The sequence below is a fragment of the Schistocerca cancellata genome, chromosome 1 (genome assembly GCF_023864275.1).
Source record: "Schistocerca cancellata isolate TAMUIC-IGC-003103 chromosome 1, iqSchCanc2.1, whole genome shotgun sequence".
Taxonomy (NCBI): domain Eukaryota; kingdom Metazoa; phylum Arthropoda; class Insecta; order Orthoptera; family Acrididae; genus Schistocerca; species Schistocerca cancellata.
In genome coordinates this window covers 517,597,465-517,624,441 of record NC_064626.1, presented here as the reverse complement: position 1 = coordinate 517,624,441, position 26,977 = coordinate 517,597,465, and the positions used below count along the sequence as shown (strand labels likewise).

Genomic DNA, 26,977 nt, shown 5'->3' with positions numbered 1-26,977 from the left:
GAGCTGCAGCAGTATTTTCTGGTTCGTGGGCATGTTTCGGAATCTTTTTTGATTTGTTCAAAACAGTCCTGTAAGATGTCATTTTTGGAATAAACTTTGTATGGCAGTCTTTGCTGGCACAAAGGTACTATTAAACTTCTCAGCAAACAACTGTCCACACCATGTCCACGAATTTGTTGTCATGTAATTTTCGCAGTAACGCCTGCCGCTCCATTGTTGAGTACCATCGTCCCCTTTGCACTGCTCCACTCACACTGACACAGCCCATACCAACTCTGAACCGGTGTGGATCACATGGTGGGCAAACATGTGGTGTCAGCATCACGGGGCGTGGTTACATGCATACATATACATCCAATCACATCCAGTCGTTCAGCCACTTTTATTTGCCCCACCCTTTGTTGTTGTGGTCTTCAGTACGAAGACATGTTTGATGCAGTTCTCCATGCTTCTGTATCCTGTGCAAGTCTCTTCATCTCTGAATAACTACTGCAACTTACATCCTTCTGAATCCACTTACTGAATTCATCCCTTCGTCTCCCTCTACTATTTTTACCCCCACACTTCAAACCAATACTAAGTTGGTAATACCTTGATGTAATGTCCAGTCAACCAATCCCTTCTTCTAGTCAGGTTATGCAACAAATTTCTTTTCTCCCCAATTCTACTCATTATACAGGTGATCTTCCCATATAATCTTCAGCTTTCTTCTGCAGCACCAAATTATGAAAGCTTACCTATTCTCTTCTTGTCTAAACTGTTTATCATCCAAATTTCACTATCATACATGGCTACACTTCATACTAATACTTTTAGAAAAGACTTCCCAGCACTCATATCTATACTTGATAGTAACAAATTTCTATTCTTCAAAAATGCTTTTCTGCCATTGCCAGTCTACATTTTATACCCTCTCTACTTTGGACATAATCTGTTATTTTACTGCCAAAATAGGAAAACTCATCTACCACTTCAAGTATCTCATTTGCTGATTTAATCCCCCCCCCCCCCCCCCCCCCAGCTTCACATGATTCAATCTGACTACATTCCAGTACCCTGATTTTGCTTTTGTTGATGTTCATCTTATATCCACCTTTCAAAACACTGTCAATACAATTCACCTGCTCTTCTAAGTCCTTTGCTGTCTCTGACAGAATTACAATGTCATCAGAAACCTCAAAATTTTTATTTCTTTTCCCTGAACTCTAATTCCTTCTCCAAATTTTTCTTTGATATCTTTCACTGTTTGCTCAATGTACAGATTGAATAACATTGGGGATAAGCTACAACCCTTCTCAATCACTACCTCCTTTTCAAAACCCTCGACTCTTATGACTGAGATCTCGTTCCTGAACAAGTTGTAAATAGCCTTTCACTTCCCTGTATTTTGCCCCTGCTACCTTCAGATTTCAAAGAGTATTCTAGTCAACAACGTCAAAAGCTCTCTCTAAGCTCCACCCTGTTTCGAACACAAATATGCCAGTAAAATTTTAAATAATGGCATAAATTACTGGTCTTCTGGAACTGAAATTTTTCTAAGTGGCTGGTCCTCAAAATGTTAAAGTTTCGAAGGAGAGTCATATGCTCCATGATTTAAGAAATTCATGGCACATCCTCACGTGTAACTTAACTCATCTTGCAAAAAAGGGTATTTACTTTGAAAATATAGCACCTCAAGCCATCATTCACAACATTTTTCTGAGACCTGTTAGAAATGTAAACAGTTGTGACATCACATTCATCAAAAGCAGTCTGCATAGTATTTGTCCTAAAACTTTTGACACATTTTGTTTGTGGCAGATACTTGGGTGTGCACCATGTTTTGTTGTTGTAAATGGCGCATTTTCTTTGCAACAGAAGTTTTATTTTGGTGTTATTATATAATTTATCCTTTATTGCTACAGTATTATTCTGCAGTAGCACGATAAAGTAAAATTCTTTGTTAGAGGATATGTTCTTACCAGACAAAATTACAAAATCTTAACTGAAAACTAAAACAATGAAAAGTTCCCAGAATTCTAAAAAATTAATGAGCTTATTCAGATGAAGACATTCACACACTTTTCCTGGATTTCTCATTCATCTTGGAGCATGTACACCCTAACACATCAGCATGGTATGAAACATTTTCCTAAATGATGCGTTCAAAATGCCCTTTGTTAATAAGGTTATGTGAATCAATCTACTGTTGTACTGAAAGCCTGAAGTGCTGAGTGGGTTGAGGTCTGGAGATACGGAGATCAAGGAATTGGTCCATCTCTACCGATCAGTCTGTTGCGGAATCTGTTATTTAAAAGGCTATGAACAATAATACTGAAATGAGGAGCAGCTCCATCGTGTGTGAAGTACATGTTATGCCACACTCATAAAGACACATGTTCTAACAGAACAGGTACAGTATTCTCAAACAAAGAACAGCAAGTTTGTTCGTGGAGCTTGGATGGAAGAACGTGAGGCTCCAACAAAGTCATCAACAATGCTGGCCCAGAAATTGACAGAAAATTTTTGTTGATGACATGATTGCATAATTTTGTGAGGATCCTGTAAAGTCGATGAAGATTGTGAAAACTTAAAATCTGATCACCTTGTAACCATGAACAGCACACTGAAGTGAGGGTTGACACATTGTTGAACAAACCATTCACTGAAGTGTACTCATACCCTGGCAGGAAAATAAGTCGCTGATAGTGCCTGCACATGCTGGACATGGTACAGACATCGCAGGTTCTCAAGTAGCCCTCTCCAGTCATGTGGCCTACATTACCTGATGCAACTATTTGTCTTACATTGACACTAGGGTTGCCATCAAATGAATGAAGATGTTCCTCCTCCAACTGAGGTGTCCTCATCCTCCTTGGTCTCCCCCAATTGTAGGCAGTGGGCTTAAATGTCCCCCACAAGATGGTTTTTGAACATTTCACACAGGAAAACATTTTATGTAATGCTGGTGTATGCCGTTTGTGTGTGTTTCCCATGATAAATGCGATTATGATAAAAAATGTAAAATGAGCTCTAACATAGAACCGAAGCACTTCTAGTCCCCTGTCCGTATAACACATTTTCTTCCTTTTTTGGTGAGGAATGTTTCTGAAATTTTGGCCAAATCTTTTTGTTATACTGTGCATAAGTTCCTATGTTTTATTGCAACATGGATACACAATTTGATATACAATGATTCATGAAGTTGTTAGTCTTCCTAATGACTTCATCAGCACCTGGTCATACAACAGAAGAAGCTTAACGAGACATCTTTTGACCCTATTGGTGGAATTACATTGTAAATGCGTGTTACGAAACAGTTTGAATATTTACAAGCACAGATTAGCAAACATGGAAGTAGAAAGCCTACTAATGAAGAATATGTGACACTGAGAACAAATTTTATTTTCCTACTTCTTTGGTTGAGGATACTGTGACTACAGTCATTCCTGACCTCTGAGGGCTGAGAAAATTGTTCTTCAAGTTTCCTGCACTCGTCTTCTAGGACTGAAAACAATAACAATGTCAAAGAAGAGAGAAACCTTCCAATCTGTGGACAAATTTCGGTGGCAAGGAAAGAACAGTAATGGTCAGAATAGCACAACCGACAATGGTGAGCCACATCACATGCAGCAATAGCACTTCTGGCACCAACAGAGTAGTGACAGGGTTAGCTGAATAGGTATTATGCCGTATGTGCTACAAAGGCTGGGTCAAATGTGCTGCAAGAGATGTTCCTGTAGAGTGTTACTGATGTGTTTTCCTGTTGACTTATTCTATCTTCTTGATATGCAATAAAATTAAATCATAAATTCCAATCTGAGGTACTTTTACAGAGTAATTGTTTCATACTTTGTTGATGACTAAGACCTTTATTTTCACTCCATTTATTTTTTATCTGACCATTAAAAAAATACAAAATGAATCTTTTTAAAATGAATGACATGATTTCCATTCATGTCATACCAACATCAACATTAATAACAGTAGGTAGCACAAACCTTCACAACAAGGGGACAAAATAGCAATCTGCAAAAGAAGATAGTTGCCGGTAAACTATCATGTTCTGTCCGACTTAACGGTGTAAGTCACTTGCAGTCAGTAACAAACATTTTAAGGATGAGATAAGCAACCAGTACGACTACTTTAACTCACAAACTTTGAAGCTAAATCTTGGTTCAAAAGTTAAAAATGTGAACATGACAACAGAATTATACAATGAAATACAAGCAGCACAATATTAGCACAATGAATTTAAACTATAGTAATGGAGTTTTGGAACAGCAGTGACACAGACCAACCACTCTTTCGAGGTTTATATTCCAGTTGGCCTGTCCTTTAGATTCCAACTGGCCTGTCCTAGTCTTGAGACAATACTGTATTCCTTCTTGTCATTTTTTATTAAGTTCCACAGAAGAGCTTCTGTGAAGATCATACCAATTTCATTTCTTTTTGACACAACTGAGATCTGTCGAACACAACAGGCTTCCTTTCTTTCCACAATCTTGTTCACATCATGACTCACAAAGTTTTGGAAACAGTATCATATTATTAACAAATAAACAACCAACAAGAATCAGTATGCACATAGGAATTTATAAACAGACAATACATGCAAGTAACAATCAGTGCAAATCCAGTGACAGGATTCCCTGTATACACACACAGGAAACAGCCGTGTTCTATTGGAGAAGTATGAATAATCTTTTATTAACAAAGTACAACAGCCAGTAAAAGTTTTGTTTTAAAAATATGATATACAAACTAGTTAACACATTCATCACAGTGCTCTGCAGACATCTCAGTATCTCATCTGCAGAATTCCTATTCAGCTTCTGATATGTACACTTGTATGAAAATTTTTATATTATTGGAAAAGCACAACACTTCAAAAAATTTCTTTAGTGCAAATCCATACCACAGGGATTCTTACTGTGTGAGGTCTGCTTCACGAGTAATAAATTAATTGGAATCTCCACTGTAATGTACTACCACATTCAGTTGCATACAGTGATCAAAAAGCACATTGTCTATTGCCTGGCTGTTAGGCAACTGAAGTTTATAATCATATTTTTAAGTATTTTTAGAGCTTCAAACATGATATCAGAATAATTATGATATCCCCTAGAAAACAAAAAACAATTTTTGTAACATAAACAGCTTTACTGGTGCAAAACAGGGTTAGAGCTCCAATTATCATCACAACTGCAATAAAATTTGCCCTATTGCTCCTTTCCTAGCATTTTTTTATGGGAGGGATACAAATTTTGAGAAGCTATTATTTACCTGAATTCTAGATCTTAAGCTGATAAAAACTGTCCTCCTTTGCACTTCATGAAAACTGATACATGTGCTGTTTGAAAAGAAATCTCAATCCCCATTTCTTTAGCACCCACAGTATCAGTAGATCTATTAACAATGCAGCTGTTTTTGTGACAAAATACTGTAAACTGCTCACAGTCTTTACAAAATGATGTTGCAACTGTTGGTACACAATCCCTCACAAATTATTAATTCATTCACATGTGTAACTTGTTTAATGGAGGTAATGGCTGCTCTTATCTGTTATAACATAATTATTATACCACTTCCTCAATAGCATTTCAAGAACTACTAATAACATTCATTCATTTACCTATTTTTGACTCAATAATTATTGTAAAACATAAAACAATACTTACGACAATGGTACTATAATAAGAAAGGGACCATTGACTTTCTTCTTCTCCATCAGATACGTTATTAATGCGATAGTTTGTATAGTTTTGCCTAAACCCATTTCATCTGCCAGAATTCCATTTAAATTGTTGTTATAGAGAGAGACCAACCACTCAAGACCCTGTAAATAATAATTTGTGCAGAAAATCAGCATATACATGTAGAAGTCGGGTTAAGGAGTTGTTACATTCTTAATACAACTAATAATAAATGCATAACAGTAAAACATCAAATGCATATCCGTCTAACACTATGATATGGGAAAAAAACATCAAAGAGGTACCTCATTTCATGGAGATGACTCTAATGCTCTCCCATTGGTAACCCACATAATCATGATATTTGAGTGACAAAAAGTAGATTTTTTCCAACATACTGTATTTCACAAATGCCTAAATCTGTTCTCAATGAAAAAGAAAAATAGAAATTTGCAGTGGTGCTTTATAAGACAGCTCTTGTAAAACGTTGTAAGTAAATACAAATGTTTTATTTCACCTTTGAGCATGTTTACATGCAATCAGTGTCATGAAAGTTAACATAATAATAATAATAATAATAATAATAATAATAATAATAATAATACAAACTTGGTCAAATGTCACTGACTACAAGAAAATAATTCAAGATAGATACACTACATATTTAAATAAGTGACAATGACAACAAAAGTTTCCTAACAGAGCAATTATACAATAAATGAACCTCATAACTGAGTGAATGGCAAACATACAAAGTAATCAAATAGATAATTAACAATAAGTGTACAAAACAGTAATAATAAGTTACACAGTGTGGCATACGTAAAGTCTATAGGTAATTTATTGTTCATTCCTGTAATAACAAATGTAGGTCATTTGACACCTATTCATGGAACTCTTGAGCAGAGTAAATTACTTTACTTTTCATTCATCTTGAAAGACTACTTTTAAATTTATTAAAGAAACAATGTTCATGACAATTACATGCAAACATCTCAAAAGGGGGTGAGCATAAAATGAACGTAGCTTCAAAAATGTGTATTTTGAAGCATAATTTGATGGTGCGGAATATCAGTAAATGGGTGCCATTCATACTGGTGCATTATCACAAAAACATTAACATCACAGACACTATAGTTTTCAGTTTATGTGGTAGGAGCACTTCTGTCACATTGCATGTGAGGCTACACTTAATTAAGTATGTGAATCAGGCCCACAGTTCACTAAAGGTTGTCCATGCCTATTGTACATCATGAAATTCTGCTAGGGAAATGCAAGATAGTATGACATTAAAGGTCTTCCCTTTGTTTGGAAGGAGTCACATTTTAATAGAAAACACATTAAATATGATGTGCCACAAGGTTCATTCTTGTAATAACAAATGTAGGTCATTTGATACCTATTCGGGAAATGACTTACACATACCAGAAACAGAATCAATGGGCATACACTGGATGAGGTTCCATTTACTGGATATCCAGATGTGTAATAAAATGATGTGGCAACAACATGCATATATCTTAACCAAAAAGCTTCATTCTGCCTGGTTTGCACTCAGAAAAATCTCTCACTGTGTTGACCTTCAGAGCAGATTGCTAGCAAACTTTGCATACTTTCACTCAAACCTACCCAATGACATAATCTTCTGGGACATTGCAGCTATGGTGAAAAAATGGTTTATTTTATACAAATATGCAACTGTGTAGATAGTGGAGCATCTTGCAGAAATCTTTCCAGATACCAGGAATTCTTACACTTATACTATGTATAAATAGAGCCCTTACACCTATTAGTGGGCATAAATATGGGGTGCATCCACTCTTTGCATTAAAGCACAAGCAAATGTTTGTGGAGGAATGACAGCCAATTCTTCCTCAAGAGCCAAAACCAGAGAGGGTAATGGTGTCAGGACACTGGGGTCTGGAGAGAAGTCAACAGTCTAACCATTCCAAAGGCGTTCCATTGAATTCAGGTCGAGACTGTGGGCAGGTTAGTCCATTTCAGGAAATTTATTATCCACAAACCATTGCCTCACAAATGATGCTTTATGACAAGATGCACTGTCATGTGGATACAAATAACTACATCTACATACATACTCAGCAAGCCACTGTACGGTACTACCATAGGATACCTTGCATCACTACCACTCATTTCCTTTCCTATCCTTCTCACAAGAGGAGCGAGGGAAACACGACTGTCTATGTGCTATCGTACAGGCCATAGTTTCACTTATCTTCATGGTCCTTATGTGGAATGTACACTGGCAAAAGTAGAATTGTTCTGCAGTCAGTTTCAAATGCCAGTTCTCTAAATTTTCTCAGTAGTGTTTCTCAAACAGAACATCACCTTCCTTCGAGGGATTCTCAGTTGAGTTCCCAAAGCATCTCTGTAATACTTGACTGTTGACTGAACCTACCAGTAACAAATCTGGCAGCCTGTTTCTTGTCTTCCTTTAATCTGAGCTGGTGGCGAATCACAAATACTCGAGCAGTTGTCAAGAGAGGGTTGCAAACAATTATCTTCTTTGAAATTTTCCTCTATTAATACTGTGTACAATGCTGTAAAATACAGGGTGTCCCAAAATAATGTATACACTCTTTGAAACAGAATATCTCTTTTATTAAAGGAGACAGAAATATAATTTTTATGGGTGGAAGGCAACGGCAAACCACCTCCATTAGGACCTTGCCTAGTAAGGCGGTGCGGGTCTCCCGCATCGTTCCCCTACGCTCTGTAAAGAAGCATGGGACTTCATTTCCATTTTTATGGGTAATAATTTAGAAGGAGGTGAAAAACTTAACATGCAGTAATCCAGGCATACACATAATCCCCGAAGAAATCTGTTAGGTAATGCTCTCATGAGACAGGGATCTGCAGAAGCAGTGTTCGTAGAATTTTGGGGTCTCAGAACTTTATGCCTTATATTCCAAGACTTCTCCAAGCTCTCAACGAGGATGATCCTGGTAGGTGAAGAGAATTTTGCAAGTGGTTCATTAACAGATGTGAAGAAGTGCAGCATTTCCAAGATCGAATTCTCTGGTCAGATAAAGTGACATTTAAACTTGATGGAACAATTAATCACCATAATTGCATGTAGTGGGCTAGGAAGAATTCATACGTAACCGAGCAAAGGCATGTTAATCTACCAAGAGTAACAATCTCATGTGGTTTGTCTTCTAGAGGGTTAATCAGGCCATACTTCTTTGACAAGACTGTCGTGGGCAACTTATACTTGGAAATGATAACTCCTGGTCCTAGCATTGCGTTTGGAATGCAGATTATTACTTTCAACAGGATGGGACGACACCTCACTTTCACCTGGATGTGAGGGCATTTCTGAATCGTACATTCCCTGCCAGATGGATAAGATGAAGAGGGACTGTGGAGTATCCCACTCGATCTCCAGATTTAACTCCTCTAGACTTCTTTCTGTGGGGTGCTCTCAAGAACACAGTTTACGCTGCAAGACCACACACTCTGGATGATCTTAGAAAGCAAATTGAGCAAGCCTGTGACGCTATTCCATTGGGAACAATAAAGGTGGCATGTCGCTCAGTCTTACGAGTTGCGACAATAAAGTAATGAGACTGATTTTCTTTGCAAGATGTGGCAACCCTGCAGGCTTGCGTAGGCACAATATCTTTGACTTTGGTCTATAAGCTGCTTCTAGGCCAAGCGGCACATAGATGCAACTGCTCAGTCGTGAGTTGTGCTGTAATAAGTTAACACGTGTTTGTGTCTCTTGTCACGGAAATGGAACCTAATAATATTGTGTAATGGTATGCCATTTCTTTTTGCGTTAAATTGGGTGAAAACGTGACGACAACTTACGGTAAGCTTCAGAAGGCTTTTGGAGAGGAGGTCATGTCAAGAGCTCAAGTTTTCATTGGCATAAAACGTTTAGTGAAGACAGAATGAATGTTGAAGATGAAACCCGCAGTGGACGACTATCAACCTCACGGATGGATGCCAACTTGGCCTGGGTGGGTGAACTCGTACGATCTGATCGAAGATTATCCATGAAAATGATTGCAGAAGAACAGAACATCAATCGAGAAATGGTTCGTCTAATAATAACTGAAGATCTTGGTATGAGAAAGATTTGTGCAAAAATGGTCCCCAAAAATCTCACACCACAACAGCGAGAAACATGGAGAAATGTGGCAGCCAATCTGTTAGACCACACGGAAATCAACCCAGAATTGTTGAATCATGTTATCACTGGTGATGAAAGTTGGTTTTTTTAGTACGATCCATAGACAAAACGCCAATGTTCGCAATGGTGCTCAAAGGGATCACCCAGACCAAAAAAAGCTCGCATGTTAAAGTCAAAAGTTAAATGCATGCTTGTGTGCTGCTTTGGTTCCAAGGGAATTGTTCATAAAGAGTGGGTGCCTCCTGGACAAACAGTTAACCAATATTACTACAAAGAAATTTTACATTGCTGATAACTGGATTCTGCATCACAATAATGCACCATCAGATACTGCTCTGTCAGTACAGCAATTTTTAACCTCAAAACAAATTTCAGTGCTACCACAGCCACCTTATTCACCAGATATCGCTCCGTGCGACTTTTTTCTATTTGCAAGAGTCAAAATGGCGGTCAAGGGACACCATTTTCAAACAACACAAGATGTCCAAAAAAGCTGTGACGAGGGTCTTGGAGGATATTACAGAAGATGAGTTCCAGAAATGTTACCATCAATGGCAGAAGCACTGGAAAAAGCGTGTGCAATCAGAAGGGAACTACTTTGAAGGAGACAACACTAAACTTGACTAAAACGGCAAGCAAATTTTTTTTTCAAGTCAGTCTCATTACTTTATTGTCGTACCTCGTAAGTTGTAGTCGATGGTGTATTGTGATGGACAGACACCAGTTTAAACATTTACCACCGTAAGTCGGACCATGAGGCACCTAACAGCACTAAAATTTTATTTCTAATCCATTTAATTAAAGAGATGTTCGGTTTCAAAGAGTGTACACATTATTTTGGGAAACCCTGTATATTAATAACCTTCTGCATTTAGCAGTTTCTTACACGCAATTAGTGGACCACAACATAACAATGAAAAAGACCACCATACTGTAATGCTACCTGTGTTGTACTTCACTGGTGGCACTGTGCATAATGGCAGCAATGTTCTCCAGGCATTCACCAAATCCAAATACTGCCATCAGATTACCACAGGGCAGTGTGTGACTCATCACTCCAAATCACTTGTTTCCAATCATCCACCATCCTGTGGTGTCTCTTGTGAGGAGCTGCTCAACCATTGTAACCAATTCTTTTTAACTGCCTACTCATAGTCAACATGCTACCTGGACTGGTGCTAGTACTTTGGGACTCACAAGTGACTTTTCCCATTGATTTCATGTGATTTTTTTTACAACCATCCTCAATGCTCGACAGTCCCAGTCTGTCAGTACATGAAGTCTACTTGCCCATGATTTAGCTGTTTTTTTTTTTGTGTTTCCAATTCACAACCAAATCAGTAACAGGTGACTAATGCAACTTTAAAAGAATTGAAATGTCCCTGATAGATCTGTTACTTACATCATTATATGTAAATTGAAGGTGGAGAGGGGAAGTAAGGAGAGGAAACTGCTGTCAGTTGCATCGGGACATTATGCGAAATCAGCGGCGAGCAACTGTGTGGACTATCTTGGCATGCCTCATGGCTGATCCCACACCCATCGAGCCCCACCTGTCTGCAGTTCCTGTCCATTCCCTCCATGTTCGCTTCTCTACAATTCTCAAAGGAGATTGGACTTATTTGTGCATCCGCACTGAAGAAGGTGAATCCATTGTCCAGCTAGGCAAATCAGTTATATGAATGTGTGGTATCTGTTTTTTCAGACATGTGCGAAAGAACAGACACCACACTTTCATATAATTGATTCGCCTAGCTGGGCAATGGATATGCCTTTTGGAGTGTGAAGCACAAATACATTCTGTCTCAAAGTAGTGAACATGGAGCAAATGGAAAGGGTCTGCGGATAGCTGGTGCTCGATGGGAGTGTGAATCAGCCATGAGATGTGCTGAGATAGTCCGTGCAGTTGCAATAACGCTGTGCCCCTGGATGGCGTAGTGGTTAACGCACCTGTCTAGTAAGCAGGAGATACCAGGTTTGAAGCCCGGTCCAGCATAAATTTTCACCTGTCACTGCTAATTCCGTGTAATGTCCTGCAGCTGACAGCACTGATCCCCTCCCTTTCTTCCCCTCCAATTAACATATAATGTATCACAGCTGCGGATTCTGTGTGATGTCTGTTCTTTCGGACATGTCCAAAAAAACACACACCATGCATTCATATAAAGTGACATCAAATGACTAGACCACATTCGAAGCCACTGAGCTCTCCTGTCTGATGTTATTGCTTCTCTACTGACAACACAATATTCCCACCTCCTTTCACACTGACAGGTCCAACTACTGTGACATATACCAGTTAATTCCACATTACATAGGGGTGTCAGAAAATTTTTGCTCAGTGAACTCAGTGTATCACAACCAGAAGATTAGAAGTAAGAATAATTTCCATATAAACTACGCATCTCTCTACGTGATTCTGAATGGAATTTTATATACTGGGGCAAAAATCTATAACAGGACACTAGTGGACATAAGGAAACTGAAAGTAATCAAATATTTAAACGCAAAGTAAAAGAATATCTCATTAGCCACTGCTTGTGCTTATCTGAATACTTGGAGTCAGGAACCTTAATTCTGCTAACTCTAGTGTTTGTATCTGATAGTTCCTGATTTTCCCAGCATATAGACAGCTAATAGATTAGATTAGATTAGATTAGATTAATACTAGTTCCATGGATCATGAATACGATATTTCGTAATGATGTGGAACGAGTCAAATTTTCCAATACAAGACATAATTAAGTTAATTCAACAACATACTTAAGTTAATATAACAACTTTTTCATTTGTTGTGTTTTTTTATTTTTATTTTTTTATTTTTTTTATTAATATATATATTTTTTTAATTTATATCTAAAAATTCCTCTATGGAGTAGGAGTTGTCATTCAGAAATTCTTTTAATTTGTTCTTAAATACTTGTTGGTTATCTGTCAGACTTTTGATACTATTTGGTAAGTGACCAAAGACTTTAGTGCCAGTATAATTCACCCCTTTCTATGCCAAAGTTAGATTTAATCTTGAATAGTGAAGATCATCCTTTCTCCTAGTATTGTAGTTATACACACTGCTATTACTTTTGAATTGGGTTTGGTTGTTAATAACAAATTTCATAAGAGAGTATATATACTGAGAAGCTACTGTGAATATCCCTAGATCCTTAAACAAATGTCTCCAGGATGATCTTGGATGGACTCGAGCTATTATTCTGATTACACGCTTTTGTGCAATAAATACTTTATTCCTCAGTGATGAATTACCCCAAAATATGATGCCATATGAAAGCAACGAGTGAAAATAGGCGTAGTAAGCTAATTTACTAAGATGTTTATCACCAAAATTTGCAATGACCCTTATTGCATAAGTAGCTGAACTCAAACGTTTCAGCAGATCATCAATGTGTTTCTTCCAATTTAATCTCTCATCAATGGACACACCTAAAAATTTGGAATATTCTACCTTAGCTATATGCTTCTGATTAAGGTCTATATTTATTAATGGCGTCATACCATTCACTGTACGGAACTGTATGTACTGTGTCTTATCAAAATTCAGTGAGAGTCCGTTTACAAGGAACCACTTAGTAATTTTCTGAAAGACAGTATTGACAATTTCATCAGTTAAGTCTTGTTTGTCAGGTGTGATTACTATACTTGTATCATCAGCAAAGAGAATTAACTTTGCCTCTTCATGAATATAGAATGGCAAGTCATTAATATATATTAAGAACAACAAAGGACCGAAGACTGACCCTTGTGGAACCCCATTCTTGATAGTTCCCCAGTTTGAGGAATGTGCTGATCTTTGCATATTATGAGAACTACTTATTTCAACTTTCTGCACTCTTCCAGTTAGGTACGAATTAAACCATTTGTGCACTGTCCCACTCATGCCACAGTACTTGAGCTTGTCTAGCAGAATTTCATGATTTACACAATCAAAAGGCTTTGAGAGATCACAAAAAATCCCAATGGGTGGTGTTCGGTTATTCAGATCATTCAAAATTTGAATGGTGAAAGCATATATGGCATTTTCTGTTGAAAAACCTTTCTGGAAACCAAACTGACATTTTGTTAGTAATTGTTTGTTACAGATATGTGAAGCTACTCTTGAATACATTACTTTCTCAAAAATTTTGGATAAAGCTGTTAGAAGGGAGATTGGACGGTAATTGTTGACATCAGATCTATTCCCCTTTTTATGCAAAGGTATAACAATAGCATATTTCAGTCTATCAGGGAAAATGCCCTGTTCCAGAGAGCTATTACACAGGTGGCTGAGAATCTTACTTATCTGTTGAGAACAAGCTTTTAGTATTTTGCTGGAAATGCCGTCAATTCCATGTGAGTTTTTGCTTTTAAGCAAGTTTATTATTTTCCTAATTTCAGAGGGAGAAGTGGGTGAGATTTCAATTGTATCAAATTGCATAGGTATGGCCTCTTCCATTAACAGCCTAGCATCTTTTGATGAACACCTGGATCCTACTATATCCAAAACATTTAGAAAATGATTATTAAAAATGTTTTCAACTTCTGACTTTTTGTTCGTAAAGTTTTCATTCAATTTGATGGTAATACTGTCTTTCTGTGCTCTTGGTTGACCTGTTTCTCTTTTAATAATATTCCAAATTGTTTTAATTTTATTATCAGAGTTGCTGATTTCAGACATGATACACATACTTCTGGATTTTTTAATAACTTTTCTTAATATAACACAGTAGTTTTTATAATGTTTGACAGTTTCTGGGTCACTACTCTTTCTTGCTGTCAGATACATTTCCCTTTTCCGGTTACAAGATATTTTTATACCCTAAGTAACCCATGGTTTGTTACAAGGTTTCTTACGAGTATATTTAACTATTTTCTTGGGGAAGCAGTTTTCAAATGCATTTACAAAAATGTCATGAAATAAATTATATTTTAAATTGGCATCAGGTTCACGGTACACCTCATCCCAGTCAAACTGCTGTAGGCTTTCCCTGAAATTTGCAATTGTTAAATCGTTGACTGAATGTACTACTTTGGAGGACTGTTTAGTATTGCTGAATGGAGCTATGTCATATATTGTAACTAGCTGTGCACCATGATCATAAAGACCATTCTCAACAGGCTGAGCATTTATCTGGTTACACTTATCTTGGTCTATAAAGAAGTTATCTATCTGTGAGCTGCTATCCTTTACCACCAGAGTAGGAAAATCAATAACGGGTGTCAAATTGAAAGAACCGAGTAATACTTCAAGGTCATTTTTCCTATTACCCTCTTTCAGAGAATCTACATTGAAGTCCCCACAAATAATAATTTGCTTCCCCCTGTCTGACAGATAGCACAACAAGGAGTCCAAATTTTTCAGAAATAGATGAAAATGTCCTGATCGGGACCTATATACAGTTACAATTATAAATGTGCCTTTATTTAAGCTCACAGGCACATGCTTCTATATGTTTCTCTACACAAAACTTTTTTGTTTCTATACTTTTTGCACAATGATGACTTTTGACATATATGGCAACTCCTCCTTTCTCCATATTTTCTCTCATTACATGTGCAGAGAGCTTATATCCACTTACATTTACCTTATCCATATCAGTAACAATGTGATGCTCAGACAGGCATAGTATATCTATTTCATCCTCAGCTTCTAAATCTTCTAAATAAACCAGAAGCTCATCTATTTTATTCTTTAAACTCCCAATATTTTGATGAAATATACTTACATTATTTTTAATTATACTTTTATGAGAACCTTTCCTTATTCTAACATTTGCAGTACTCTCCTGTCTGAGTTTCTCATTGTGCTTAGGCCTAGTTGCTATACCAGTGGTCACATGGTGTTCAGAGAGGCAGATTATGTCAACTGGGTTGGGTGACTTTAATTCATCAATGCAATTACCTAGGGCTGAGATACAACTTGGTGGAGATAAAATTTCTGGTGACTGGTGAAAATTTATAATTGACAGCTGTGATTGGTGATCCAATGTGCTAGAATTGTGCTGTTTAATTTCTTTCCTAAACTGAAGATTTGTTTCAATCCTGACCTCTCGTAGAACTTGACATCTTTCTGTCTTACCTATCCTAAAAAAGGTGCTGCTCCAACACCTGTAACCACTGGTATTTTACCATTCATGGCAGTGCCTCCCCCCCCCCCCCCCCTTAAATTTCCTGCTATTACCCCAGCCAGTTTCCCCTTCCCTTTCCTGTCGAGATGTAGGCCGTGCCTGGTATAGTCCCACCTACTGAGAGAATCAGCAGGAACCACACCAATATGAGCCCCCGCACCCGACCCAAGCAGCCGTTCCAACTCCAAATTAACTCTCCCAACAGAAGAGTTCAAATGAGGCCGGTCATGGCGTCTCAGGACAGATACAAATTCAACATTGGTGTGTCTTGATGCCGACGCAATCTTTACCAGGTCACACTCTATACTGTACCCAGGATCTCTGTCGATGCTGTTCCCTGGCCCTCCCACAATAACCACAGTGTCTTCCCTGGTAAATCCTTTACAGAGTGAACCTAAATCCTCTGTCACCTGATCCAGACTAGCACTTGGTTTGAAAAAAATTGTGACCTGGTATTCTGGTCCTAATTCCTCCTGCAGAAGTTGGCCTCCACCTCTGGCATGAGAACTGCCTAACAACAAAACTTTCTTCCTTTTCAATGGCTTTCCTACATTCTTTTTCAATTTCCTATTGAAAGTTTGTTGTGTCCTGTCTACACCTACCTCTGCTTGAGGCTCATCAGTTTCTAACTGAATCAACAGGTCAAACTTATTTTTGACATTCACCACAAAACTGTCAGACTTAGTTCTAGGCCTGTTCCTTCTGCTACCTGTTGCCACTTCCTACCTCTCTTTGCCCTTCTCCCTCCTTAACCTGTCCAGATCTTCCCTAGCCTGATCTAGCTCAGCCTGAAGGGCAGCAATTTTCCCCTCCTGTTCCACTATCTTCCTATCTCTGCTGCAAATCCTACATAACCACTGATGAGCCTGATCCACTTTCCCGACACCCACGCCACTGCAGTTCCCCCAGTGAAAAAAACTACTGCATCCATCACACCAAATCCCGGAACTAACAATTCTATGGCAAGTGGTTTGTGTATAGCAAAATGCCTGATTTGAAGTAGTAACAGCTCAGCAGTATAGGTGAAGGAGTAGCAGTTTTTTAAATTTTTTTTAAATCTAGTTGTTTTTCTTCTACTCTAGAAGTAATTACCATAATTATCACCTTTAGTAATTATCACTATTCATAACGGCTACTTTTACCTGATAACGTATAACTTGAACTCATTCAACATGCCTGAAGGCTCTCTTTCATGGAAGGATTGACAGAACAGGCTGTGTGAATGACTGAATGAATGAATGAGTGAATGAATGAATGGAGTACATATTATCAAACGGCATATGAAACTGTGTACCAAATGGCATATCACACACATCCGATGAACTGAACATAACACTTTACATTCCTCAAGTTATATTTATTGGCATAAACAGATTCAAGCAATAAATATTTACTATGAAAAGTCTTATGACTTTAGTAATAAATTTGGCAACATAATTTACAGCCTATACAATTTTGGATAACTGTAGCAGTTGGTTGCTTGTCATTTTTAAGAAATGGCTAAGTTTAAACTTGATGATATCCAAGAATAAATGAAAGTCATGTGGCTCTCACTCAAGTGCAAGCATTTCACTATGATACTATTTTAACAGTTTAGGATCCTATCTTATAGCTTATTTACTCAAGCAGCTTCTCACCTAGCCTCGCAAAACTAGATAATACCCCAGATCCTAACATGGGAGGAAAATCCTAGAGGGACACTGGGAATCATAGTTATGACCTCCATATCAGTATATGGTGATACTAACTGTTATACAACTGACAAGGTCTCCATAACCTTTAGTGTATTCTCTAACACATTCAGAAACAGGTATTAAAAGAATTTATCATGCACAAAGCTATTGGGAGGAAATCTTCCATCTGTCTGAAGCCTAACATTGTGCCCCATTCAGACATTCTAAGTTCACATTGTCCTGCCACAGGAAGATTAATCTATCTTCACTAAAAGCAGATAAAATTATCTATGCATTCAGAAGCCAATTAAATGTCTGTACAATTAATAAGATGAACTTGCAGCTACTATCCTATAACTTTCATGTTGTCGTTAGTTTACATATGTGAAAAGAAAAGAAAATAATTTTTAAAAACAACTTACTTTTATTTGGTATTCCTTCAGTTTTCCATTCACCATGATAGTTGCTTGTTCTGTTACCTTTTCTGTTATGGTGTGAGCAATACTGAAAAGCAAAAACTAATTCTTAGTGCTTACTCATCAGTGGTACTGTCCCACAAAATATTTCAACAGATAAGGTACACAATGCACAATAATTGAGAGAAGATGATTATGATAACTGACACATCTCCAATTTGATACAATAAGAAATCAATACTTGATGCGTGGAAATTTATGATAAGTCATGATTGCCCCATCTTCTTCCAGATTCAGTTTAAAAAGGTTGCATCGAAAGTAAATTCTTGTGCTTGCCTGACTACACCTCATGTCATCGTCACAACTTCACTGTGATACATATGTAGAGATGAGCTGCAGACCATTAGAATCTTTGTGATGAATGGTGCTAGATATGTGTACTAAATCTTTCTCGCAACATATCTGATGGGGATTTAGATGAAAATCTTTGAAATTATTATATACACTGAATAAACAGCTGTCATAAGTTGTATAGTTATTGTTTCAACTTAGTCAATTTCTACAGTCAATATTATGTAACACATACTGAATGGAAGTACATTATTATTTCCAAGACCAGTCACAACTCAAAACACAACACTAAATAAAGGTAGTAATTTGTAGATTGAATCAGTATATTATATGGTGGCAGAATAACCACGGTTAACAGTACATTTCCCAATGTAATTCAAATTAGGTTCCCAAAAGTTCTTATTTCCATATTATTTTTGCAGGAGATTGAATTATAAACATTACGAATTACATACTGCTAATGTTAAGTGAACACGCAGTCAGATTATTTCTCCCCATTCCTCCCATTTTCCTCTCTCTTCAGAGCCTGGCCTACTAGTATACTGACGTGGCATCAAGAATGGCACTTCACACAAATTAATGTTGGAAATATGCATAAAAATTTCTTATTAATGTGAGAAAGAAATTAATTGCCCTAAAGAGTTAGTAACTTCTCCGTCAAATGTAGATTACTTTAATGTTAACAGAGAACATACACCAATATCCTATAGGAATGAGTGCAATCTGGCCAGCTATTATCAAGATTCCACTCAGCTGACTGGTTTTATCTTTGGAAGACTAATTTTGTCAATGGCAATAAACAATATGAAGTTCATAATAACTGACTGTCTTCAGCAAATGGTGAAGAATAACTTCTATGATAAATGGCAACAAGTTAATATTTTTCAACAGAGTGTTCTTCATCCAATTTTATAAATACCTTAAAGTTTCAGAATCTAGTGTGAATTATTAATGAGTTATAAATTTAAATCTTGATTGCTTAATGAAATACACTCTTAACATCAAAACTGTCAAAACCACTTATGGGACAATTCAGAAGTTTGACCACCTTCAATTGTTGCCTGAGATTGGCACCACTAACCCAATTAATGCAATTTATTGTGTTATGATAACAGCCTATCAGTTCCATTCCATTTCTGATTAAGGAATATACCATCAAATGGTTAATTACACTAGAAATTTAGTTCATCATCTTGTATTAATTCAATTTCTTCAAGCAATTGAATCTTTGAAATTTTTTAAAATGTAATTATTGTAAGTGTTAAAATGAAATGGGTATATACAAAACAAAATTATTCTGTAAATAAACAAAATTATTCTGTAAATATCAAATTCCGTTTTCTTTGGCATTTGAAGGACACAACAGGAAGCAGAGAAGATTAGCCTCACACAATGCAACAGAGATTCGGGAACTGGATGGAATAAGCCTGTGCAAAACATAGAACTCAAAAGAAATATTTTTTCTTCTTTAACTAGAGCCTATTGAGTTAAGGATCATATACAAAGATAATGAACATTAAAATCTTTTACATAACTGAAATGGAAAGTTAATCACCAAAAACAACTTCTAGGCAGTGCCTCCCATTGATTATGTAACCTTGACAAACAATCTTGTAAAACTGCTTCACATTCAAAGAAATGCATCAGTTTCATTCATTCTCTTAACAGTTCAGATGACCTGTAATCTGCCAGCACTTTAGGAAGGGAAGAATGTTACAGTTTAATGTCCCATCAATTTTGAGGTCAATAGAGATGGAGAAAAATTTAAACTGCATAAGAATTTTTACTGTGATGCTAAAGTAATTTAGCATTTAGCTATGCTGATTTACAGAAACCACAAAAAAAGTAAATCTGAATGACTAGATGAGGAACTGCTTGATTCGTAAAAAAAGAAGTTTTGGTGCTGTGACCTTCCAGGAGAAGTTTTTGAAATTTATGCTTCTTAAAACATTATTTCAACACTTTTCAGAGCATTTTAAAAGTATAAATACAACATTTGTTTTACAATGCTTCAACCACAACAGAAATTCTATTGTATCACGTCTAAAAATACGTGGTTCTAATTTTATTCATCAGCGGTGTCAATATTGGTTCATCACCATAACCACTACTTCATGTTGTTCACATTGTCTCTTATGTTGTTCACATTGTCAATTCTCTATTCATTTAATATTCCACTTTCTTCTTTTTTCCATTCAATATTCCATGTGTCATGGAAGACTTGATATACACTCCTGGAAATTGAAATAAGAACACCGTGAATTCATTGTCCCAGGAAGGGGAAACTTTATTGACACATTCCTGGGGTCAGATACATCACATGATCACACTGACAGAACCACAGGCACATAGACACAGGCAACAGAGCATGCACAATGTCGGCACTAGTACAGTGTATATCCACCTTTCGCAGCAATGCAGGTTGCTATTCTCCCATGGAGACGATCGTAGAGATGCTGGATGTAGTCCTGTGGAACGGCTTGCCATGCCATTTCCACCTGGCGCCTCAGTTGGACCAGCGTTCGTGCTGGATGTGCAGACCGCGTGAGACGACACTTCATCCAGTCCCAAACATGCTCAATGGGGGACAGATCCGGAGATCTTGCTGGCCAGGGTAGTTGACTTACACCTTCTAGAGCACGTTGGGTGGCACGGGATACATGCGGACGTGCATTGTCCTGTTGGAACAGCAAGTTCCCTTGCCGGTCTAGGAATGGTAGAACGATGGGTTCGATGACGGTTTGGATGTACCGTGCACTATTCAGTGTCCCCTCGACGATCACCAGTGGTGTACGGCCAGTGTAGGAGACTGCTCCCCACACCATGATGCCGGGTGTTGGCCCTGTGTGCCTCGGTCATATGCAGTCCTGATTGTGGCGCTCACCTGCACGGCGCCAAACACGCATACAACCATCATTGGCACCAAGGCAGAAGCGACTCTCATCGCTGAAGACGACACGTCTCCATTCGTCCCTCCATTCACGCCTGTCGCGACACTACGGGAGGCGGGCTGCACGATGTTGGGGCGTGAGCGGAAGACGGCCTAACGGTGTGCGGGACCGTAGCCCAGCTTCATGGAGACGGTTGCGAATGGTCCTCGCCGATACCCCAGGAGCAACAGTGTCCCTAATTTGCTGGGAAGTGGCGGTGCGGTCCACTACAGCACTGCGTAGGATCCTACGGTCTTGGCGTGCATCCGTGCGTCGCTGCGGTCTGGTCCCAGGTCAATGGGCACGTGCACCTTCCGCCGACCACTGGCGACAAAATCGATGTACTGTGGAGACCTCACGCCCCACGGGTTGAGCAATTCGGCGGTACGTCCACCCGGCCTCCCGCATGCCCACTATACGCCCTCGCTCAAAGTCCGTCAACTGCACATACGGTTCACGTCCACGCTGTCGCGGCATGCTACCAGTGTTAAAGACGGCGATGGAGCTCCGTATGCCACGGCAAACTGGCTGACACTGACGGCGGCGGTGCACAAATGCTGCGCAGCTAGCGCCATTCGACGGCCAACACCGCGGTTCCTGGTGTGTCCGCTGTGCCGTGCGTGTGATCATTGCTTGTACAGCCCTCTCGCAGTGTCCGGAGCAAGTATGGTGGGTCTGACACACCGGTGTCAATGTGTTCTTATTTCCATTTCCAGGAGTGTAGAACAAACTATAACTTCAGGTACTTACTGATCAGCATTACAACAATCCAATACTAACTTTCAAACATTTCCCACTATTGCAGCATTGATATACCATACATAAACAAACATAAAATCAACCATTATGTCCATATAAATCTACCTCAAACAGCTGTACCTTTTAAGAGCTGACAATGTAACTATGTATCAATTAGACCTGCTGAACCAAATGTGAACTACAGGTTGTACATAAAGTCCAGGAACACTTTCAATTATTTATTGCACAAGAACCAAACACTGTACAGATATCATATATCTCATTTTGAAGAGAAGGCCTGAAAGATTTTCTTTTTTTTTTTAATGTATACCGCCACACCGTATTTTGCCAATTTGCTGATAGTCGGCGGTTGTCGTGAACATGGCGAGTTCAGGTGCAGAGCGAGCTTTCTGTGTGTTGGAGTTTGACAAAAACAAGTGTGCTACATCTGTTCAACGGACATTTAGAACCATGTATGGTAAGAATCCACCAACAAATTCGTTTTGATGGGTTGCTTGTGCCCGGCAAAGAGAAGCGGACGTCCCAATGTGAGTGAAGTGAATATGGACTGCATACAAGAGACATTCATAAGGAATCCAAAGAAATTGGTGCGTCGTGCATCCAGTGGACAAGAAATGGCTCCAATGACAGCATTGAAAGTCCTGCAACAGAAGCTGTTGATGAAACCATTCAAATCAGAGCTAGTGCAGAAGCTCAATGACGACGACAAAGACAAGCATTTTGAGTTTTGTTCGCAGTTGCAACAACTGAATGAGGATGGGGATGGCATTGTTGCTTGCTTAATTTTTAGCAACAAAGCCACTTTTTACACTAATGGGAAATTGAACAGGCTCAATTGTTGAATAAGGGGTACAAAGCATCCATACGAACACATTGAATTTGAATGTGATTCTGTGAAGGTAAATTTTTTTTTTTTTTTTTTAGCCTTGTCATGTCGAAAACTGTACGGGCCATTCTTCTTCGCCGAGAGCACTGTCACTGGATATTCCTACTTGGACATAATGCAGCAATGGCTGATGCCTCAAATGCAATCGGTCTCTCCATTCATCCTTCAGCAGGATGGGGCTCCACCCCATTTTCATCGTGAAGTTCATGGGCACCTGAACACGGAGCTGCTGCATTGATGGATCGGCCGTGCTACAGAAGGGGACAACTGTTTCACGAAATGACCTCACCAATCACCAGGTGATACTGTATGCCAATACCAAATGTGATCTGAGAATGCTGTACCAAAGCTTTGAACTCTGCAATCAATCTGTCTATCTGATCCATGTCTATTTTTTTAAAGTTTCATTTTAAAATTAATTACACATCTGACAGGATCATAACATTTCATAATACAAAGCAATTCACAACAATTTTGGTGATTCCAAATGGCTATAACTATTTAACATATAGCAGTGCATCAACAGAAAATACAGAGAATGTAAAAAAAAGTTAAAATCAAATTTAAATACTTTACAGAGGTTCTATATGACTCTCAGTGGTTAGATGATCAAACAGTAATTCATTTCATGCTGTACATTCTAAAGCATGTTTGGGTCACTGATCTGAGCACTTCAAAAATCCTTATTTGAGTTCTGGAACTGTTTTCGGTATGTTTGCCGAACATATGCAAGGTTTTCCACATAACCCCATAGAAAGAAAACCTTGGATGTCAGGTCCAGAGATATATAGATGACCAAGAACAGAACAAAGCATGATCATGTCCAGTACAACTGATTCAAAGGTGGTGAAGCAAAAAGCAAAGCTCTGTGTTTGATTGCCTTGTCATCCTCTGCCAATGGCATAATTTGAATAGAATATGGAGGCATGGGGTCAGTACACTGTTCTCCCTGTTGTTGTCGGCTTTATTGACCTTGAAGCCACCACTTCTCAATAAGGTAGCTCCTCAATTGGCATCACGAGGGTCAGTGTACCTCGTTCCAGTCCTGCCACCAGCCTGTTTCAGTCCTCCTGCCAAGGAAATATCACTGGCAGTACCAGGAATCGAACCCAGAACCTACATACCACGATGTGCGGATGCTCCATACTGTATAAAGATGTAATCTGTGGAATCCATATCAAGCTGTGGCATCAGCCATTGCTCAAGCACATCCAGTTGAATGTTTGTGAAATACAGCTCAACAGGTGAACTTTTGTTGAAACACAGTTCAACAAAGCGTGCCACTATGGCATCTGAGGGGCAGTGGGAAAGTAATTTTGGATGAGAGCAGCAAAGCAGGTGAGGGGGGTAGGGTTTGAGTATGGCACTGTACTCCATGGAGTCCCCCAGTGGTCTTTCCTTGCACCACAACTATTTCTCATATATATAAATGACTTGCCTCTGTAGTATAAAACAAGCACCAAGTTTTCTGACAAGAGTAACATTGTGCTAAAAAACAGTCCACTGACTAGAGACAGATGCCACCTATGGAAATACATCCATTTCTCGTTTCAAGAAGCAATTTTATTTGTAAGAGCATGGTTCATAAGTCCTTAAGAGGACTACATACCTTTGGCTTAGCTGCACAGCTTATCACATCAGATGTCACATCTCAGCATTAAACTGTATGGTTCTGAGGTAACTGTATATTTCAGGCAGGCCGTTCACCCGCACGATTTTTAGCAACTACCAACTATTTGGTTCTTCCATTTACAAGCTCTGTGATACTGATCCCATCCCAGAAGACCCACATAACCATCAACCCCCAAAGAAATGCTTAGGCCCATCCCAGAACCTTTCCCAAGTCCATCTCCCTCTCTAGACAAAAAATCCTGGATACCCCATTGTAACTGGTTATTTGTCCCTACTGAAAGAATTTCAGTTGCCCGAAATGTAGCCTCTCACATCACATCAAAGGCACTAATAACTTCTATCACTGACTCAACACCATTCCCACCCCTTTACCTCCTGGATCCCTGCAATGTTGTGTCACCTCCCTATACGCCAACATCCCTCATGCCCATGGTTCTGCCGCTATCGAGCACTACCTCTCACAATGCCCTTCAGACTTCAAACCCATTACCACATTCCTCATACACCTTGCAGTTATATCCTGACATACAACTACTACTTCTTTCACAACTACTATTCCTTTGAAGGGAATGTATATATATCCTGAGCCACAACTACTACTCCTTTGAAGAGAATGTATATAAACACATATGCGGCATATCTTTGGGCGTGCGCACACACACACACACACACACACACACACACACACACACACACACACACACACACACCACTCTCCAATGCCAATTCATGACACGGCCACCTTATCCTCATTCCTCCACAATCTCAATGTCTTTGCTCCCATCTGTTTCACCTGGTTCTCCTAAACCCAACATGCCACATTCCTGGATACTAGATCCACCCCTCTGATGGTTCCATCCACACCTCTGTCCATATTCAACCCAGTAGCCACCAAAAGTACCTGCATTTCAACAGCTGGCATCCCTTCCACACAAAAAAATTGCTCCCACACAGCCTGGCTATACGTGGATGGCACATATGCAGAGACTATAACATGCAAGGCTTACCTAGTCCACCCACTGAGCACATGCTACTCCAGTCCTGTCACAGGCTTATCTTGCCCCATCAGAGGCAGGGCCACCTATGAAAGCAGCAATGTCATATACCAACTCTGCTGCAAGCACTGCACAGCTTTTTATGTTGGTATGGCAACCAATCAGCCATCCACCAGAATGAATGACCACCACCAGGTGGCTAAGAACAAAGATGATCACCCAGTCATATAGCATGCTTGATACCAACTGCTGCTTCACAACTCAGGCCATATGAGTCCTCCCTTCCACCACCAGTATTTCTGAAATACACAGATGGGAGTTATCCTTGCTACACATCCTTTGCTGAAGTAACCCTCTTGGCCTTAGTCCCTGTTAACCTACTGTACCCACACTCTTTACCCAAAAGTTTCCCTTTTCTCCATTTTATGGGCACTGTCACTGTTGTTAACACACTTTGGTCACTGTCCACAGATATTACAGGTCTATTATGATTTCCGTAATAGTCAGCACTCAAAAAATCTCTGAGCACAGTTTCTTCATGACACACTATTTCTGAGCAGTGACAGCTTGAAATCAGCTATTTGCTCTTTTAGTTCTTCGGAGAGCCAATAGATGGATGTTCATGCTTCTGCAAAGTGCTACACGACTTGAAACACACATTACAAGGGTGATCACTCCCATAAACGACTTGAAACACGTTTTTGAGGGGTGATCACTTCTCACACATTCGTTCTTGCAGTGTGCTTCTCCATAGCAAAAGTTTGTTGTAAAATAGGGGATAGTTTGGTGAACGAATAAATTCTAAGGCCGGATCCAAAATTGGTGATGTTTCTGAAACAGATAGTACTAGGCCGGATCCAAAATTGATGATGTTTCTGAAACAGATAGTACTATCTTTTTCTCCTTCATCTTGTAAGCACGAGCCACACAAAAAAGTTGAAAAATCTACGGCTTCTGGGTGACTGCAACAGTCACTGTGGGCTGATTGGAACCTGTTAAACATTCACTTGTAGCTTTCAGTCACTTCACTTGCTTGATACCACACACGTAGACTACTATACTCTGTTCATTCTATTTAAACAGCAACATACTCCCCCCCACCCCCCTCTCTCTCTCTCTCTCTTTGGTCCTATGACTGGGATGATCACTCAAGCGTTGTAAAACGTTAACAAGCCAAATTCTAATAGTGAGTCAATAGTAGACTGGATTTTGCATCCTGTGACAGCAGAATTTCCAGGTATGTAAAATTTTCACATAAAACTGTTCAAGAGTATCACGTGTACAATCAAAACTATGGGGGAGGGGAGAATAGAAAATGTGGAAGAGGAGTGACTAGTAAATGAAAGCCTGTACTGGGCACTGCCAAAGCAAGTGTGTCTGTA

The 26,977-nt window shown here is 38.9% G+C and overlaps 1 protein-coding gene across 4 annotated transcripts in view; it reads right to left on the bottom strand.

Annotated features, from left to right (window-relative positions):
- The window catches only part of LOC126178712 (ATP-dependent helicase brm-like), a 220,107-nt gene that overhangs the window by 83,856 nt on the left and 109,274 nt on the right, over window positions 1-26,977 (bottom strand). For all 4 annotated transcript variants that reach the window (XM_049924555.1, XM_049924554.1, XM_049924552.1 and 1 more), the window contains 2 exons: window positions 18,049-18,130; window positions 5,661-5,818 (listed from right to left, as the gene is read on the bottom strand). In XM_049924555.1, the coding sequence (XP_049780512.1) occupies window positions 5,661-5,818; window positions 18,049-18,130 (240 nt within the window). The remainder of the gene's footprint in view (window positions 1-5,660; window positions 5,819-18,048; window positions 18,131-26,977) is intronic.